This window comes from Hemitrygon akajei, chromosome 17 (assembly GCF_048418815.1).
Source record: "Hemitrygon akajei chromosome 17, sHemAka1.3, whole genome shotgun sequence".
Taxonomy (NCBI): domain Eukaryota; kingdom Metazoa; phylum Chordata; class Chondrichthyes; order Myliobatiformes; family Dasyatidae; genus Hemitrygon; species Hemitrygon akajei.
The window spans coordinates 89,374,399-89,394,114 of record NC_133140.1 but is presented as its reverse complement, the minus strand read 5'-3'; the positions used below and the strand labels follow the sequence as shown (position 1 = coordinate 89,394,114).

Below are 19,716 nucleotides of genomic sequence, written 5' to 3'. Positions count from 1 at the left end.
AGCAGGGCAGAGAGAGAAAGATTTAAAATGTGGGGGAGGAGCGAGAGAACCACCAGACGATAGGTGAAACGTGGAGGGATGAAGTCAACAGCTGGAAAGTTTGGTGAAAGAGAGCGAAGCCATGGGAGAAAGAAAAGGCGGAGGAGCAGCAGAGGGAGGTGATGGGCGGCAAGGACGAATGCACAGGGCAGTCGCGTAGGGAGCGATCCCCCGCGGGGCGACTCCCGTTGGAGATGGTGGAAGTTATGCCGAGGCTGGGAGGTAAATTTGGTTTTAAATAGAGTAGTAGCCAATCAAGTGCCTCTGATGCTAACAAGTCTGTGATTGGTGGTTTCATGGCAGGCTGTACCGCCGATTGGCTCGTGGAGTGGAGGCGGTCGTTCCGGCCGGCCGGCCGTTTGCCTGCATGTCGGGACATGTCGCCGGTTGACAGGTCGGGCCTATGGAGGCGACCCGAGAGGTCCCCGCTCCCCCAGCCCTCCGGCCGGATGGGGCTCGGCTACACAGCCTGATGCTGGAGTACAGCTGCCGGCACCGCCTGGAGCCGCTGACGAGGGGTGAGGACGGTCACGGTGTTGTGGTGAGCTAGGCTGAGGGGCCCTGATGATGAGGGGGTGTTTGGGATGGTGGGGTGAGTGCAGAGGCAGTTGGGGCAGGGGGTATTTCAGGTACGGTGGCTGTTGGGGGTGGGGTCGGAATGCTGTGGGTTAGGGTGGGGGTTTTGAGGGGCGGTGGTTTAGGGTGGGGGATTTGAGGGGCGGTGGTTTAGGGTGGGGGTTTTGAGGTGTGGTGGGTGTTTTCCCTCCTTTCTACAGATCAAAGGTGTAGATACCTTTATGTGCATGGGCCCAGGTGTGCTGTCTGTTCACTGACTGTGTAGAGCTCCCAAGTGCAGGTGTTGGGTTGTAAGAGAATACTTGTCCCTTGAGTGTGGAGAATGCTGTCGGAATTTTCCAGCCTCCACACTCAGCCTTTCATGGATGGTTCTTCCCCACCTCTATCTGGTTTCTGAATGGACAATGAACTATATCCTATCACCCCACCAGCCTCCGGATCCAGCATATTATCCTCCGCAACTTCCACCACCTTCAACAGGACACCACCACTAAGGACATCTTTCCCTCTCTACCCCTCTCTGCTTTTCGCGGGGATTGTTCCCTCTGCGACTGCCTGGTCCACACGTCCCTCCCCACAGAACTCCCACCTGGCACTTATCCCTGCAAGTGTAAGATAGATAGATACTTTATTCATCCCCATGGGGAAATTCAACATTTTTTCCAATGTCCCATACACTTATTGTAGCAAAACTAATTACATATAATACTTAACTCAGTAAAAATATGATATGCATCTAAAATCACCCTCTCAAAAAGCATTAATAATAGCTTTTAAAAAGTTCTTAAGTAGTTTACTTAAATACATTGAGTCCTAACCCCGGCACTTTAACATATCTTACTCCTGGCGGTTGAATTGTAAAGCCGAATGGCATTGGGGAATATTGATCTCTTCATCCTGTCTGAGGAGCATTGCATCGATAGCAACCTGTCGCTGAAACTGCTTCTCTGTCTCTGGATGGTGCTATGTAGAGGGTGTTCAGGGTTTTCCATAATTGACCGTAGCCTACTCAGCGCCCTTCGCTCTGCTACCGATGTTATACTCTCCAGTACTTTGCCCACGACAGAGCTCACCTTCCTTACCAGCTTATTAAGATGTGAGGCGTCCCTCTTCTTAATGCTGCCTCCCCAACACGCCACCACAAAGAAGAGGGCGCTCTCCACAACTGACCTATAGAACATCTTCAGCATCTGACTACAAACATTGAATGACGCCAACCTTCTAAGGAAGTACAGTCGACTCTGTGCCTTCCTGCACAAGGCATCTGTGTTGGCACCTGTCCCTACACCTCCTCTCTTACCACCATTCAGGGCCCCAAACAGTCCTTCCAGGTGAGGCAACACTTCACTTGTGAGTCTGTTGGGGTAATCTATTGCATTCAGTGCTCCCAGTGCAGCCTCCTCTACATCGGCAAGACCCAACACAGATTGGGGGACCGCTTCATCGAGCACCTCCGCTCCGTCCGCCACAACAGACAGGATCTCCCAGTTGCCACCCACTTCAACTCTGCTTCACATCCCCATTCGGATATGTCCATACATGGCCTCCTCTACTGCCATGATGAGGCCAAACTCGGGCTGGAGGAGCAACACCTCATATACCGTCTGGGTAGTCTCCAGCCCCTTGGTATGAACATCGAATTCTCCAACTTCCAGGAATTCCCTCCCTCTCCCTTCCCCCATCTCACTTTCACTCTGTCTCCTCTTCTAGCTGCCTATCACCTCTCTCATGATTCTACCTTCTTCTACTACCCATAGTGCTTTCCCCTTACATTCCTTCTTCACCTCTCCTGCCTTTCCCCTCCCTGCTTCTCTTCCCCCACCCCTTAGATCTTTCCTCTGATTGGTTTTCCACCCTCCCCCACCTTCTTTATGGGGCCCCTGCCTCCTCCTTCTTCAGTCCTGACGAAGGGTCTCGACCCGAAACGTTGACTGCTCATTTTAATGGATGCTGCCCGACCTGCTGAGTTCATCCAGCTTGTTTATATGTGTTGATTTGACCACAGCATCTGTAGTGAACTTTGTGTGAACTATATCTATAGTTCACATGTTCACATATCTGAAGCTGAGATCTTCAGAAACTTGAAGCTGCTCACCCTTTCCACTGCTGACCCCTCAATGAGGACTTCTTGAAGTCCACAATTAATTCCTTGGCCTTGCTGATGTAAGATGAGTGTAAGATTTTGTTGTGTCATCACTTAACCAACCAATCTCACTTCTGTGCGCTTTATCGTCACCATCTGAAATTCTGTCAACAACAGTTCTGTTATTGGTATATTTACAGATGGTATTTGAGCTGTGTCTAGCCTCACAGTAATGGGTGCACGCATCCCTGAGGTGTGCAGATGTTGATTGTCAGTGAGGATAAGGTGTTATTTCTGATCCACATTGACTGTGGTCTCTTGATGAGGAAGTCGAGGATCCAGGTACAAAGGGAGGTACAGGGGCCCAGGTGCTGAAGCTTGGTGATGGTTTTGATTGTCAGCGAGGAACAGATATTGGATCATAGAACAGCACAGGAACAGAAACTTCGGCCCCCAATGTTTTGCCAAACCAATTAAATTAGTAATCAAATGCCTAACTAAACAAATCTGCCTACACAATGTCCATATCCTTCCATTTTCCTCAATCATGTGCCCACCTAAACATCTCTTAGAAGTCTGTAATATTTCTGCCTCTACCACCACCGCAGGCTGTGTGTTCCAAGCACCCAACACTCTTTACATTTATAAAATAAATCTTGACCCTCGCACCTCCTTTGAAATTACCCCCTCATCTTAATGCATGTATTAGACATTTGAACCCTGGGTAAAAGATACTGTCTGTGCTTCTCATAATCTTATAAACCTCTCTCAGGTCTCCCCTCACCCTCCACTGCTCCACAGAAAACAGCCCAAGTTTGTCCAACCTCACATTATTAGCAATCCACACAAACTGTGGAAAGGCTGAGAGAACCGACATGTTATTAGCCTGTCGTGTTATCTAGCACTGAGCTGAGGTTGGAGTGGTGCACTCACTAACCCAGAGTCCTGTGTGATTTCTCCTGCAGTTTGTCTGCGGGGGTGGGACGCCAGCCTCACTGAGAGTGGACCTCTGTCACTTCGAATCGCCTGTGCTGCATTGTGGAGAACTGTCACAAGACGCTGTACAGAACACTACGGGAGGGTGGTGGACTTTGTGAACATCGTCTGGCAACAGGCTTCATACCTCGTCAGTTATCGTCACTACCTCAAGCTCTGCATCGCTTTCAAAGCCAAGGTATTGGACAAACAGCCCAGTGTGAGCGGGTCAGTGGTGTGTTCAAAGCCAAGGTATTGGACAAACAGCCCAGTGTGAGCGGGTCAGGGGTGTGTTCAAAGCCAAGGTATTGGACAAACAGCCCAGTGTGAGCGGGTCAGTGGTGTGTTCAAAGCCAAGGTATTGGACCTGTGCTCACTGGATGGGGGAAGGGGATCTCATTGAAACCTACTGAATATTGAAAGGCCTCAGAAGAGTGGGTGTGGAGAGACTGTTTCTTATAGTGGGAGAGACTAGGACCAGAGGACACAGCTTCAGAACAGAGGAACATCCATTTAGAAGGGAGATGAGGAATTTCTTTAGCCAGAGAGTGGTAAATCTGTGGAATTCAATGCCATTGACAGAAGGCCAAGTTATTGAGTATATTTTAAAGCAGAGGTTGATGGGTTCTTGATTAGTAAGGGTGTCAGAAGTTAAGGGAGAATGAGGTTGAGAGAGATAATAAATCAGCCATGATGGAATGGCGGAGCAGATTTGATGGGCTGAATGGCCTGATGTATTGTACAGACAGCACAGTGTGCGCAGCTGACAGCACTGGGGGTGTATGCTGGGTTCGCTAGTAGAGACTGAGAAAGCTTCTCCCTGCTGCTGGTAGGTTGTTTCTCAGTAGCTGTAACTCTCAGTAATACAGGTATGGTGGCAAAATGGTAAAAGATTAAAGATCTACAGATGAGCTTTGTTTGTCACAGGTACACTGAAAGTTGCATTAATGACCCTCACAGTCTGAGGATGTGCTGAGGACAACTTGCAAGTACCTCAGTGCTTCCAGTATCCACATAGTGTGTCCACAGCTCACTAACCCTAACCTGTACATCGTTACTGGAAGAAACCGTAGCACCCAGAGCAAACACATGCAGTCATGGGGAGAATGTACAAACTCCTTACAGACCACGATGGGAATTGAACCTTGCACGCTGGCACTGTAAAGCGTAAGACTAAACACTACACCACCATACTGCATGATTGCGTGTGAGAACCACCCGTTGAGCAAGAGTAGTGGATTTAGCAGATGAGGACTTTAACTTTATCTAATGAAGATTAACGTGGAACTGAGTGAATAGCTGAGGTTTTTGTAAATTAAAATCAAAAAATGATGATTCTGGCATCATTCTGTTGGGGTCAACCATGGATGTTAAGCCCCCAGCTGTTCACTCGATATGCAAGGCAGGGCTGTACAATGTGGAGAGAATGCTGTTGCCCATGCAGCAGACTCTCCCTCTCCGTGCAGCTGATGAATCGAAAGGAATGGCAAAGACCGATAGAGTTTGGCACCAGTAGCATAGCAGGATTTGCCAGTCAGTGTTGGACTCAACATAGGGAGTCCAGCTCCAGATCTTTCCCTTGGGGATTACTCCCAGAGCCTTCCCCATGAGTGGGTATAACCACAAGGCAGTGGAGGTTTGAGATCAGAGGTTTCGTTCTAGGTGAGCAGCCAGCCACAGCTGATGCACCCCATCTGCCCGAAATGGGGACAAAAGGTGATGATAAAGACGTGCTGAAGTGAAGATAAATGCTGAGCTGGTTGGGCAGGGTCTGTGAAGAGAGGGACTGAGTTAATATCTCAGAATGAGAGCCTCCAGCAGGGAGGTGAGAGATCAAGTTAGACAGCAGCTGGAGTCTGGGGAGAGGATGTGGAGGGGTGACAGACGAGCAGAATGCTGGGGAGTTGTCTGATTGATGGAACATTGAAATGGTTGTAAAGATGTGTTTTATTTGTCACGTACATCAAAACCTACGGTAAAATGTGTCATTTGTGTCAATGACCAACACAGCCGGAAGAATGTGGGACAGTCTGCACACGTCACCATTCCCCTGGCACCATTATTGGTTTATTTGAAGCAGAAGTTGATAGTTTCCTGATCGGTCAGGAGATCAAAGGATATGGCAATATGGAGTATGGGGTTGAGTGGGATCAGGGAACAGCTGTGATAGATTGGAGGAACAGTCTGGATGGGCCGAATGGACTAATTCTGCTCCTATGTCTTATGAGATTCAGGGGAATAGGAAGCAGAGGGTGATGGTTGAAGGTAGGTTCTCTTACTGGAGGTCTGTGACTAGTGGGATTCTCCAGGGGTCAGTGTTGGGACGTCCGTTCATTTTATGTAAATGTTTTGGATAAAAATGCATCGTAAGACCATGATCATTAGAGGAAAGATACTAGTATGGATAGAAGAATGGCTGACCGGCAGTGAGTAATAATATAAGGGGCCTTCTCTGGTTGGCTGCCAGTGACTGGTGGTGTTCCTCGGGGGTCAGTATTGGTACCGCTGCTTTTCACATTGTCAATGATTTAGAAACATAGAAACCCCTAGGGTTCATATTTTCTGTTGGCAATCACTTTAAAATGTCGGGAGAATGAGACTGACTTTTGGACACTGTTTGAGCTGTTACAAAGAGAGAGAGGGAGGTATCCAACGCAGAGACCCTGTTATTAAAAGAGAGAGGGAGGCGTCCAACGCAGTGAGAGAGAGAGAGAGAGAGAGACAGAGACTGCTTGAAAGATTGATGTTGTTGTTCTACAAGTTGTTTACCTTTCCACAAGGACACTTGCCTGCTTGTAAAGTTCTTACAGAGAGAGGAGGGCGGAGCAGGTTGGTGGACAGCTGGTGTCCAACACGTGGGGATAAATACCAGGTCCACTGTTACACAGACAGACACACAGTTTCGGACACTGAACGAGCTTTGTTGCACCCACAGGAAGGTAGGGTTTCTGGAGGATCGATTCGGGGAAATCGATCAGTGGCTCTAACAGTGTGAAAAAGTGTGACCAGTGGGGAATTATTTGTCTGTCCTTCCTTGCCTGGGTGATAATTCCATCACTGAAGAACGGTCGCATGTGTTATGGTCATAGTTGGTGACTACAGCAGGATTTCGGAAGGCAAAGGGAAGATCGACGGCACCAGCTCACCTCTCACCTCCCTCTCTCTCTCCAACATTACTCAACTAACCACCTCGAACTGAACTGAACTCTCTTCATCATCGTAAGACTATATCCATCCACCCCTAGGTTTGAAAGAGCCTAGTTTTGTTCCTATTTCCACACATGTACATATTTATCATTGCTAACCTGTGTAATATATCTGCCTTTATAGTACTGTATTGCGTAGCCACTAATAAACGCTATTAGTTATTAGCAATACCAGACTCCAATGTGTTTTCCATTTCTGCTGGTTCTTTAATCCGTCACGGGGTACGTGACAGTGGGAAGATGTACCTGGAGACTGAGGAAGTGAGCGATGTCCTTAATGAATACTTCTCTTCGGTATTCACCGATGAGAGGGAACTTGATGATGGTGAGGACAATATGAGTGAGGTTGATGTTCTGGAGCATGTTGATATTAAGGGAGGAGAGGTGTTGGAGTTGTTAAAATACATTAGGACAGATAAGTCCCCGGGGCCTGACGAAATATTCCCCAGGCTGCTCCACGAGGCAAGGGAAGAGATTGCTGAGCCTCTCTTCAGGATTTTTATGTCCTCGTTGTCCACGGGAATGGTACTGGAGGATTGGAGGGAGGCGAATGTTATCCCCTTGTTCAAAAAAGGTAGTAGGGATAGTCCGGGTAATTATAGACCAGTGAGCCTTACGTCTGTGGTGGGAAAGCTGTTGGAAAAGATTCTTAGAGATAGAATCTATGGGCATTTAGAGAATCATGGTCTGATCAGGAACAGTCAGCATGGCTTTGTGCCTAACAATCCTGTTAGAGTTCTTTGAGGAGGCGACCAAGCATATAGATGAGAGTAGTGCAATGGATGTGATCTACATGGATTTTAGTAAGGCATTTGTCAAGGTACCACACAGTAGGCTTATTCAGAAAGTCAGAAGGCATGGGATCCAGGGAAGTTTGGCCAGGTGGATTCAGAATTGGCTTGCCTGCAGAAGGCAGAGGGTTGTGGTGGAGGGAGTACATTTGGATTGGAGGGTTGTGACTAGTGGTGTCCCACAAGGATCTGTTCTGGGACCTCTACTTTTCGTGATTTCTATTAACAACCTGGATGTGGGGGTAGAAGGGTGGGTTGGCAAGTTTGCAGATGACACAAAGGTTGGTGGTGTTGTAGGTAGTGTAGAGGATTGTCGAAGATTGCAGAGAGACATTGATAGGATGCAGAAGTGGGCTGAGAAGTGGCAGATGGAGTTCAACCTGGAGAAGTGTGAGGTGGTACACTTTGGAAGGACAAACTCCAAGGCAGAGTACAAAGTAAATGGCAGGATACTTGGTAGTGTGGAGGAGCAGAGGGATCTGGGGATACATGTCCACGGATCCCTGAAAGTTGCCTCACAGGTAGATAGGGTAGTTAAGAAGGCTTATGGGGTGTTGGCTTTCATAAGTCGAGGGATAGAGTTTAAGAGTCGAGAGGTAATGATGCAACTTTATAAAACTCTGGTTAGGCAACACTTGGAGTATTGTGTCCAGTTCTGGTCACCTCACTATAGGAAGGATGTGGAAGCATTGGAAAGGGTACAGAGGAGATTTACCAGGATGTTGCCTGGTTTAGAGAGTATACATTATGATCAGAGATTATCACAAGCAATCTCCCAGATGTATGGATGGGCCAAGGACATAGGGTAACAGAGGAAATGAAACAGATTGACATTACGAAGGAAACAGTGATGAGAAGACTGATGGGACTGAAGGCTGACAAATCCCCAGGTCCAGATGGTCTGCACCCTAGGGTACTAAAGGAGGTGGCCCTGGAAATTGCGGATGCATTGGTAATCATTTTCCAATGTTCCTTAGATTCAGGATCAGTTCCTGAGGATTGGAGAATGGCTAATGTTATCCCACTTTTTAAGAAAGGAGGGAGGGAGAAAACAGAGAACTATCGACCTGTCAGCCTGACATCGGTGGTGGGAAAGATGCTAGAGTCCATTATTAAGGATGAAATAGTGGCATATCTAGATAGCAGTGATAGGATTGGGCCGAGCCAGCATGGATTTACCAAGGGTAAATCATGCTTGATTAATCTGTTGGAGTTTTTCGAGGATGTAACCAGGAAGTTAGATGGGGGAGATCCAGTGGATGTAGTGTACCTCGATTTTCAGAAGGCATTTGATAAGGTCCCACATAGAAGATTGGTGGGTAAAATCAAAGCTCAGGGCATCAGGGGGAAGGCATTGACATGGATAGAAAACTGGTTGGCAGATAGAAAGCAAAGGGTAGTGGTGAATGGGTGTTTCTTGGAATGGCAGGTGGTGACTAGTGGGGTGCCACAGGGCTCGGTATTAGGACCACAGCTGTTTACCATTTACGTTAACGATTTGGATGAAGGCATAGAAAATAACATCAGCAAATTTGCTGATGATACTAAGCTGGGTGGCAGTGTGACATGTGATGTGGATGTTAGGAGAATTCATGGTGACTTGGATAGGCTAGGTGAGTGGGCAGATACTTGGCAGATGGTGTTTAATGTGAATAAGTGTGAGGTTATCCACTTTGGGAGTAAGAACAGGAAGGCAGATTATCTGATCGGTGTAGAGTTGGGTAAGGGAGAAATACAAAGAGATCTCGGAGTCCTTGTTCATCAGTCACTGAAGGTGAATGAGCAAGTGCAGCAGGCAGTGAAGAAGGCTAATGGAATGTTGGCCTTTATTACAAAGGGAATTGAGTACAAGAGCAAGGAAATCCTCTTGCATTTGTACAGAGCCCTGGTGAGACCACACCTAGAGTATTGTGTACAGGTTTGGTCTCCAGGGTTAAGGAAGGACATCCTGGCTGTAGAGGAAGTGCAGCGTAGATTCACGAGGTTAATTCCTGGGATGTCTGGACTGTCTTACGCAGAGAGGTTAGAGAGACTGGGCTTGTACACGCTGGAATTAAGGAGATTGAGAGGGGATCTGATTGAAACATATAAGATTATTAAGGGATTGGACAAGATAGAGGCAGGAAATATGTTCCAGATGCTGGGAGAGTCCAGTATCAGAGGGCATGGTTTGAGAATAAGGGGTAGGTCATTTAGGACAGAGTTAAGGAAAACTTCTTCTCCCAGAGAGTTGTGGGGGTCTGGAATGCACTGCCTCGGAAGGTAGTGGAGGCCAATTCTCTGGATGCTTTCAAGAAGGAGCTAGATAGGTATCTTATGGATAGGGGAATCAAGGGATATGGGGACAAGGCAGGAACCGGGTATTGATAGTAGATGATCAGCCATGATCTCAAAATGGCGGTGCAGGCTCGAAGGGCCGAATGGTCTACTTCTGCACCTATTGTCTATTAAGGGAGCTTAGGGCTTTTCTCTTTGGAGAGAAGGAGGATGAGAGGAGACATGATAGAGGTATACAAGATATTAAGAGGGATAGATAGAGTCGACAGCCAGTGCCTCTTCCCCAGGGCACCACTGCTCAATACAAGAGGACATGGCTTTAAGGTAAAGGGTGGAAAGTTCAAGGGGGATATTAGAGGAAGGTTTTTTACTCAGAGAGTGGTTGGTGCATGGAATGCACTGCCTGAGTCAGTGGTGGAGGCAGATACACTAGTGAAATTTAAGAGACTATTAGACAGGTATATGGAGGAATTTAAGGTGGAAGGTTATATGGGAGGCAGGGTTTAAGGGTCGGCACAACATTGTGGGCCAAAGGGCCTGTACTGCGCTGTATTGTTCTATGTTACAGTGACTGATTTTGGAATCGAACCTGGATCACTGGCACAGTGAAGCATTACACTGACTGACATTGGAATTGAACCTGGATCGCTGGCACAGACTCCTGTGACTCCTCCCCAGTGGTAACAATGAGAAGCGGACATGTACTGGATGACGGGGGTACTCAGTGGTGGATGTCAGTCCTTTACTGCTGTGTCTTGCACCAGGAGCTGATGACTGTAAATTTGGAGTGTTTCCAGATTATGCCAATGGCTCTTTTCTCTGAATTCCTGTCTCTGTACAGATGGTGATGGAGATGTTTGTAAAGCAAAGGAGCTTATTGGACATCCTGCAAACGCTGGACAAATTCTTCCCCGAGCTGCTTCCAGCTGACCCCAGAGCGGTGAGTGTTTGAGCAGCCACTGATGCTCCAATCAGCGGGAAGCAGCCGGCACCCTGGCTTCCCCCAGAATGGTGTTCTCAGCTCTGTTCCAGATCGTGGGGAGCAGACACTGGGGGGGCGGGGGGTGGAGATGGTGGGGAACGGGTACGGGGAGCAGTCTGCGGGTGCAGATCCGTAGGAACAGGTGCTGGGGGGGAGTCTGTGGGGGAACTTTGCTGAGTGAATGTAACCTTTTCTCCTGAGAGGTGACCTGATAGAGGTGTATAAGATGATGAGCAGGATTGATCGTGTGGATAGTCAGAGGCTTTTTCCCAGGGTGGAAATGGCTAGCACGAGAGGGCATAGGTTTAAGGTGCTTGGAAGTAGGTACAGAGGAAATGTCAGGGTTACGTTTTTTTATGCAGAGAGTGGTGAGTGTGTGGAATAGGTTGCTGGCGACGGTGGTGGAGGCAGAAATGATAAGGTCTTTTAAGAGACTCCTGGATGGATACGTGGAACTTAGAAAAGTAGAGGACTAATGGTAACCCTAGGTAATTTCTAAGGTAGGAACATGTTTGGCGGAGCTTTGTGGGCCAAAGGGCCTGTATTGTGCTGTAGGTTTTCTATGTTTCTATGGACGGGTGCTGGAGTTGTCTGTAGATGCAGACCCATGGGGAATGGGTGTTGGGTGGCTGTCTGTGGGTGCTAATCAAGGGGAACAGCTGCTGTGGGGGTGGGTAAGTCCTTGGTAGCAGATCCATTGGGAATTGGCACGGGTGGGACGAGTCCATGGAGGGTTTTAGAGATCCAGGCTCAGGGACAGGGGTGGGGATGTAACCCTCTGTCTGGTTCATCGACAGAGCACAAGTGACATTTTGAAGGAGCGACAGTGTCGGTTGCAGTTCCGGAAACTGGTCCTGCTGTTGATCCGAGACAGGGATTTCCAGGAGCGGTTCCTGCGGGTAGGTGTTGGAGACGAGGCGGTGGGTAAGGATCCAGTTCACCAGTACTTGCCCTGCATCTAGAAACATAGACCAGCGCAGTACAGGCCTTTCAGCCCACAATGTTGTGCTGACCCTCTAACACTTCTTCCTTCCGTTTTCAATCATCCATGTGCTCATCTAAGGGTCTCTTAAATGTTCCTAATGTATCTGCATCTACCACCACCCCTGATAGTGCGTTACACTAACCATGACAACCCCTCTAAAATGTTCCTCTAATCTTCTTAAGATCAATTCCTTTCACATTAGCCATTTTGGCCCTGGGGAAAAAGTCACTGGCTGCCCACGCTATCTCTGCCTCTTATATTGTTTGCCTCTGTCACCGCTCAACCTCCTTCACTCCAAAGAGAAAAAGCCCTTTCCCATCAACCAATCCTAAGACATGCTCTCTAGTCTAAGCAACATCCTGGTAAATCTCATCTGCAACCTCTCTAAAGCTTCCACATCCTCCCTATAACCAGAACTAAGCACAATTCTCCAAGTACCCTTTATCCTGGGGAGTCAGTAACATCTGTGGTGTGGTCTGGTCATATAAAGCAAAAATCTTAGCACGGCTGGACACCACAGTTCCTGTGTGAGAGGCTGGTGGGGGGAATTGTTGGGTAATCTACCTCCACAGTGGGGGCGAATGCTCTGCCAGGGTGTGTATTTCAGTTGGTAGGACTCTTTGTGTCTGTGTTGGGGAGCTGTGTTCTTGAGTATCCTACCCCTGCAGATAAGGTGGGTTGACATGAGTGGGGGGTGGGGTTGGGGAGTGGGGGGTGGGGTCAGGGTGTGAGGGGTCGGGTCGAGGGGGGGATTGGGTTGACGAATGGGAATCGAGGAGTGGGGGTCGGGTCGAAGATCGGGGAATTGGTCGGGGAGTTGGGGTCAGGTCAGGGAGAGGGGGGTCGAGGAGTGCGGGGTCAGGTCAAGGAGTGGGGATAAAGGGATTGGCGTCTGTTCCCCTGCAGTTGAGGAGGATCTGATTGTGTTGTTTTCCTGCCCAAGGATGAGCTGGAGGATGCATACGGCACCTCGTTCATGGTGGCGGCTCAGAATCTGCTGTGGGAGTTCTTGGAGAGGCTCGAGAACGTCCTGCCGCCTCCCCGGCTCGATCAGGTATCACCCCCCACCCCCTTCATCCTGCATTCACCACGTGTACGCCCTGGAGCTGGGAGGTCTATTGCCCATATGGTTAGGGACAGGAGAAAGTCCGGTGTGGATCACACACACTGATTGGGGTAGGGACGTGGAGTTAGATTGCACTGGATCCAGTCACACAGAACTAGCCCCATACCTAGCCCCTGCCATTGCATCCTGTGTCCTGTTGCCTGGAACTTCACATAGTGACATGGCTGAAGGCCCCAGCTTCAGTTTCTCTTCACTTGGAGAGTTGGAGCTGTTCACAATCCCGCCCAACTGTATCATTGACCCCCTCCACCCCCCTTCTCCCCCATCCTCTGTGCTGTTGCTTGTTAGATCGCAGGCTACACCTTCCCTGGGCTGTGGTTCAACCTCTCCCCTCTTCTCCTCATTGCCTTCTTGGCAGGATAGCATGGCGGCTAGCATAACCCTTTACAGAGACAACACTTGGGGTTCATTTTCACGGCTGTAAGGAGTTTGTACGTTCTCCCCATGATTCTCCCTCATTCCGAAGATGTACGGGTTAGGTTGGGGAGTTGCGGGCTTGCCTTGGTATGTTGGTGCAGGAAGCAAGATGACACTTACGGGCTGCTCCCGGCACTTCCTCGGACTGTACTGCTCGTTGATGGAAATGACACATTTCACTGTGTTTTGAGGTACATGTGAGAATTAAAGCTAATCTTTTTTCTCTAGCTCCTTGCCTCATGTGTGGACCGGGGCAGCCTTTCCCCGCGGGAGCAGTCCCTCGTGTGTCTGCTTACTGATCCCGGTGCATCCATTCCGGACGTTCTCCTGCAGCAGCCATGGATCTGGGAGAAGAGTGGTGAGTGGAACAGAGGCATCGTCCAAGCTGATCACAACCGCCAGCCAAGGGGCTGACATTGAGGGAAAGTAAATCTCACTTGGGCTGGCAACCTGAAGCATCACAGATGGCTTTGTGTGTGTGTGATCCCTGTCCCATCAGCTCTGCCCCTCTCCCCCCTCCCTGAGTGCTGTGGGTTGGTGCTGAAAACATGAGAAGCTGCAGACATTGCTGTTCAGTGAGTGTCCTTATTGAGATCAACCTCGGGGATGAGGCAACAACACAGGAGTTCCCATTTAGAGAGCCAGGCAATGCAGAGTTTGCTGAAGGGGTTATGATGGGGGAGAGCTATTGGGGGGGCAGAAGGTAAATAAATGATCACAGAGTCCAAAAGCACAGAAACAGGCTGTCACAGCCCAGCTCATCTGCGTTGACCAAGATGCCTCATACAGGCTGTCTGAATTGTCTTTGGAAGGAACTAACCCAGTGCTCATGCCCGGGTTGACTGACTGGGGAGACAAGTACAGAGGGTGGAAGGGACAGGCAATATCAGGGTCTTCAGCCCTTCCTCTCTCCTTGTGTCCTCCAGCGGCCCGCAGTCTACTTGTGGGCTGCGGGAGAGGATGCAGGGTGGTGATGGTTGGGGTTGATTGGGGCAGCAAGACTTGTTAGTTGACAGTGGAATGGTCAGTGGGTAGCCTGTGGGATTATCGATTCCCCTCTGGGGGTGAGGACCTCTGCCTCACCTGTGCACTAAGGTGTCTGCGTTCTTTCATAGATGGCGGTCAGGACAGTGGTGATTTGGCGTCAGGAGCCTCTGGAAGCAGCACCAGGGAAGAGTGTGGGCTGAGATGTGGACACCATCCTGGCACAGAGCCAGTGACGGCAAACACTCAGGAGGGCAAAGGCAGTGTGTCATCGAGGGAGCAGGCATCGGAGGAGGAGCAGACAGTGTCTGAGGCATCCATGAAACCCCCTCCTACAGGGCATCTATTCAGCAGGGGATCGATGGAGAGAGATGGTGGCGGAGAGAACTGTGGCAGAAGACTGCAGCCCATTGTCTTTTCTGCCTTACACTTTGACCAGTTGTCTGACGAGGAGGTGGGAGTGTTCCCCTCGTTGACCCAGTCCCCCCCTGATCCCCTGCAGTCTCAGCAAAGAGAGTGCCCAGCCACAGCCTGCCCTCTGCCCCAGGACAGCGGTGCCGAAGCAGGAACCACAGGACGGACCCACCAGTGTCCACAATCACCAAACCAGGGGCCAGAAATTGAGTTGCTGGCCACAGCTCCCCTCTCACCAGAGGTCCAGGGCAGGCTCCTGCAGTGTTCACAGTTCCAGCCCAGGGTCCTGCTCTTCCGACTGAGCTCTGGGCAGAAGGGGCAGCCCGCAGCCACCGGGGGCCAACGGCGACAGCGAGAGCGTCCCGTGGTCAGTGGGAACCACCATCAGCTGGGCGAGGTAGCCCCCACCCCTCCCTGGCGCTGGAACCTGCGAAAGAGGCCCCGGCAGTGCCAGGCAGATAGTGCCAGCTGGACTGTGAGTAAACGGATGGCAATGGCTCAGGGCAGCCCGACGAGAGGCTGCTCTCATCCAGTGAGGAGTCTTCACTGTCTGACACCAGTGACGACGAGTATTTCCCCTTCTGTAGCCAGCTAACTCCCTCTGGCCACTGGGTTACCTACCCTGCCAGGAATGAGATGGGACAGTTCATAGCATACAAGCCCAAAGGAATTATCTGACTCCTAAACGTGCTGAGCTCTGAATGCATGCCGTGTTAGCAGGAACCGAAGGTTCCTAGTGTTTGACTGCAGAAACATCTAGGTGAACTGAGCCTGTAGAGTTGTGAAGGAGGCCACTTTCTGCTCATCTGGCCAAGATGGATATTGCCTTCCTTACTTCCCCACTTCCTGGTCCTTTCAGCTACTCAGTGCTCATCCAGGAATTGGTGGAGGTTCTGTCCACTGTCCAACTTGCAGCTTCCGGAGACTCCTGCTGTTTACTTTATCCAGGACATTCATGAGGTACCTCAGTCTCCCCTTGGCTAATCTCATCTACACAGGGATGGTTGCGGCAGACAACTATAATTCACAACACCCTCTCGGTGCTGACCTATCCTACTGTCATTGTTTCACTGGGATCATCCATATTCTGCACAGTTTGTACCCTGCACTCCGAAATATCAGTCAAAGAATGAATTGTTTTGTGATTTTTGCAAGGAAGTGAGCGGTCTGTCTGTGGCACGGGTGTGTACCTTTGAAGATGACGTGATGCTGTTGGTTAGGTGGGATGTGAAGAAACTCTCTCAAAGGATTGCAGCCAGACTCTCTCAACAGAAGCTTGAAGCTCAATACTGACCTGGCTAATTCAAATACACAAGGTCACATGAAATCTCTGCCACCCTCCTATTCTACCCTCTGCTTCCTACACAGCTCCCAGGCCACCCAACATAACTTCAGGGAACTTGTCTGTGCAGTGAGGAAATTGGGGATTCTGTTGAAGACCCCTGAGTCCATATCCTCTGTGTTCTTGTTTTTCACCTTGAACAACTATCTTTCTAGTAATGGTGACCCTGTCAAATTTGTCCTTCTGTTCTCTCATCCTTTCTGTTCAAACACTTGGGTCCTCATTTTCTGGCTTGAAGCAATGACTTTCTCCCTGCACTGACACCGTCCAACCTGCTGGGAGCCTCCCATCTTCTCAGGTTTGGTTTTGTTCCAGCATACAAACGGGTGAGTTGGGGAGCTGTTAGCTGCCATGGAGATGGGCTGTGCTGTCATTGAATAACCTGCTGCTCTAGTCGATGTCCTCTCCTTGCAATGTTTTGCAAAGGTCACACCCCACAGTGTGTTAGTTTTATTAACTCATCAAATCCTCCTCCTCCCGGGACCTGGTCAGCTGTGGACTAGCTTCCTGTTCTGTCCAGGTGCCCTGCATTGCCTCTTTCCAGACCTCTCCTCCAACACAAACGCAGCGAGCAAGGGTTTTATTGAACCATGAAGTGGTTTGGCTGAGAGTAGTGAGATGGCCTCTACTGGTGCTGAGAGTAGTGAGATGGCCTCTACTGGTGCTGAGAGTAGTGAGATGGCCTCTACTGGTGCTGAGAAGTGAGGGTGCTGGAGTGTACACTGTGAAATTTTAGTAAGATGACCGGTTGTTCCATATTATTAAGGCTCGTGGTAACTGTCCCTGGGCTGAAAGACAAGTTATACTGAAGTACTGTCTTGTGATGGAGGCAGAATTTGTCACAAATGGAACCAGTCTTTGTTTTAATTGCAATGTACTGTGCTATCCCTGCAATAAATTATTTTAATTCTGGTGCTATGATGCTGCAACAATCCTCTGCTGCTTTTTGTCATGGCCACAGTCTCTGCTTGCATACTTGCTCCATTTCCATGGGTTGTAAGGATTGTGAGAACACCAGGTTCTAAAGATGGGTATCTGTATCTGTACTCCACATTCTATGTGATTGAAGGCAGAGGATGTGGGTGAGGTGCTAAATCCTAATACTTAGCATCAGTATTTACTGAGGAGGATTAGAACACAGAGGATCAGGAGATCTGTGTGGAGTGTGCTGATGTGCTAATATATGTTGAGGTAAAGAGGAAAGTAGTGTTGGGTTTCTTAAAGAACGTTATGGAGGATAAATCCCTAAGGCTGGAAGGGATGTACCAGGGGTTATTAAAAGATGTGAGATGAGATTGCTGGGGCCTTGACCAAGATTGTTGTGTTTGCTCTAGCCAAGGGCGAGATTAGCTTTTGCAGGGTATTGGGAACTGGAGCACCAGATCAGTAAGGGAAGGTAAATGTTGGGGAAGTATTGAAAGGTATGATGGATTGGATTGTTTGAAATGGGTACATTTTAATGCTGGGAGTATTGTAGGTCCACAGGTCCTCCAGTTCAAGGGTTCAGCTCAGGGATAACAACCCTGACTGGTAAAACAAAATTATTATGGAAGCAGCAATGAAAAATCCTACATCTGACTGCGTTGGTATTCCTGAGTCTTCATCCAGGACTTGCATGGGAGTCCCTCTTGGGAGGCTAGTCCAGAAGATTAAGATGCATGGGGTCCGTGGCAAATTGGCTGTTTGGATTCATAACAGACTTATGTATAGAAAAATAGGGTAGTAATTGAAGGGACCTATTTGAGCTGGAGGTCTGTAATTAGAGGTGTTCCACAGAGATCTGTGCTGGGACTTCTGCTGTTTGTGATGTATATAAATAACTTGTATGAAAATGTAGATGGCTGCGTTAGTAAGTTCATGGATGATAACAAGATTGGTAGAGATATGGATAGTGTAGAAGACTGGCAAAGAATACAGTGCAATATAGATCAGTTGCAGATATGGGCTGAGAAATGGTAGATGGAATTTAACTCAGATAAATGTGAGATGTTTCACCTCAGTAGGGCAAATGCAAGGAGATAGTACACTGTTGAGGGCAGGATCCTTAGCAGTGTTGCTGAGCAGAGAGATCTTGGGATCCAAGTTCTTAGCTCCCTAAAAGTGGCAACACAGGTTGATAAGGTGGGTAAGAATGCTTTGTGGAATGCTTGGCTTTATTAGTCAGGGCTTGAGTTCAAAAGTCAAAACGTTATGTTGCAACTTTATAAAACTCTAGTTAGGCCACATCTGGAGTATTGCACACAGTTCTGTTCACCCCACTATATAAACAATGTTGTGGCTTTGGAGAGGGTGCACCAGGATGCTATCTGGTTCAGAGTGCAGGTTTAGAGGCTGGATAAATTTGGATTGTTTTCTCTGGAACAGTGGAAGCTGAGGGAAGATCTGATGGGGGTTTATAAGACTGAGAAGATAGAATGGACAGAGAATATCTGTTTCCCATGTTGAAGCATCTAATACCAGAGGGCATGCATTGAAGGTGAGAGGAGATGAGTTCAAAGGGGATTTGAGGGGTAAGTTTTTTTTATTCAGGATGGTGGATACCTGGAATGCATTGCCTGGTGTGGTGGTAGAGGCAAATACATTAGAGGATTTAAAGAGACTTTTAGATATGAGGAAGATGAGGGATATAAGTAAGAGGGGCTTGGGTGTTTTTGCTTTGCTTTTTAGTTGGTTTGGCATAACATTGTGGGCCACATGGCCTGTTCCTGTGGGTAATGTTCTATGTAGTAACTTGAATTAATTTTTTTTGACACAGTGACGAGGGTGATTGGGGAAGGTAGATCTGTGGATGTTATCTACATGGATTTTAGTAAGAAGTTTGACAAGATCCCTCATGGGAGACTCATTCAGAAGCACAGGATCCACAGTAAATTGGCCTTTTTGATTCAGATTTGGTTTGCCTACAGAAGATAGAGGGTATGATTGATGGGACTTATTCTGGTTGGTGGTCTGTATTGTGACCTCGGCTGTTTGTGATGTGTATGTATACTGTATATAACCTGGATGAAAGTATAGCTGGGTGGATTAGTAAGTTTGGAGATGCTATTAAGATTGGTGGTGTGGAAAGGAACATATAACTCAGTGGCCACTTTATTAGGTACATCTGCTCATTGATGGAAATATCTAATCAGCCAATCATGTTACAGCATCTCAATGCATAAAAGCATACAGACATGGTCAAGAGGTTCATTTGTTGCTCAGGCCAAACATCAGAATGGGGAAGAAATGTGATTTAAGTGACTTTGACATGGAATGATTTTTGGTGTCAGGTTGCATGGTTTGAGTATCTCGGAAACTGGTGATCTCCTGAGATTTTCACACAAGTCTCTAGAATTTAGAGAACGGTGCAAAAAAAAACCAAAAAAAAAAATCCAGTGAGCAGCAATTTTGTGAGCAAAAGCTCGTTAATGAGAGAGGTCAGAGGAGGATGGCGGGATTGGTTCAAGTTGTTAGGAAGGTAACAGTAACTCAAATGACATGTTATAAGTGCTATGCAGAAGAGCATCTCTGAATGCACAA

General features: G+C 48.4%; 2 protein-coding genes across 3 annotated transcripts in view; one reads left to right on the top strand and one right to left on the bottom strand.

Annotated features, from left to right (window-relative positions):
- The window catches only part of LOC140740895 (Fanconi anemia core complex-associated protein 24-like), a 194,050-nt gene that overhangs the window by 36,966 nt on the left and 137,368 nt on the right, over positions 1 to 19,716 (bottom strand). The gene's annotated exons all lie outside the window — the stretch shown is intronic.
- Positions 386 to 17,118, top strand: LOC140740893 (uncharacterized). 2 transcript variants are annotated; one of them, XM_073070504.1, is made up of 7 exons: positions 386 to 557; positions 3,664 to 3,872; positions 10,789 to 10,887; positions 11,727 to 11,828; positions 12,858 to 12,968; positions 13,686 to 13,815; positions 14,573 to 17,118. In XM_073070504.1, exons 1-7 carry the CDS (start codon positions 443 to 445, stop codon positions 15,448 to 15,450), a joined length of 1,644 nt encoding a protein of 547 aa, XP_072926605.1. In that variant the 5' UTR covers positions 386 to 442; the 3' UTR covers positions 15,451 to 17,118. The 2 variants fall into 2 exon arrangements, with proteins under 2 accessions (XP_072926605.1, XP_072926606.1); XM_073070505.1 differs by having other exon boundaries at positions 457 to 580.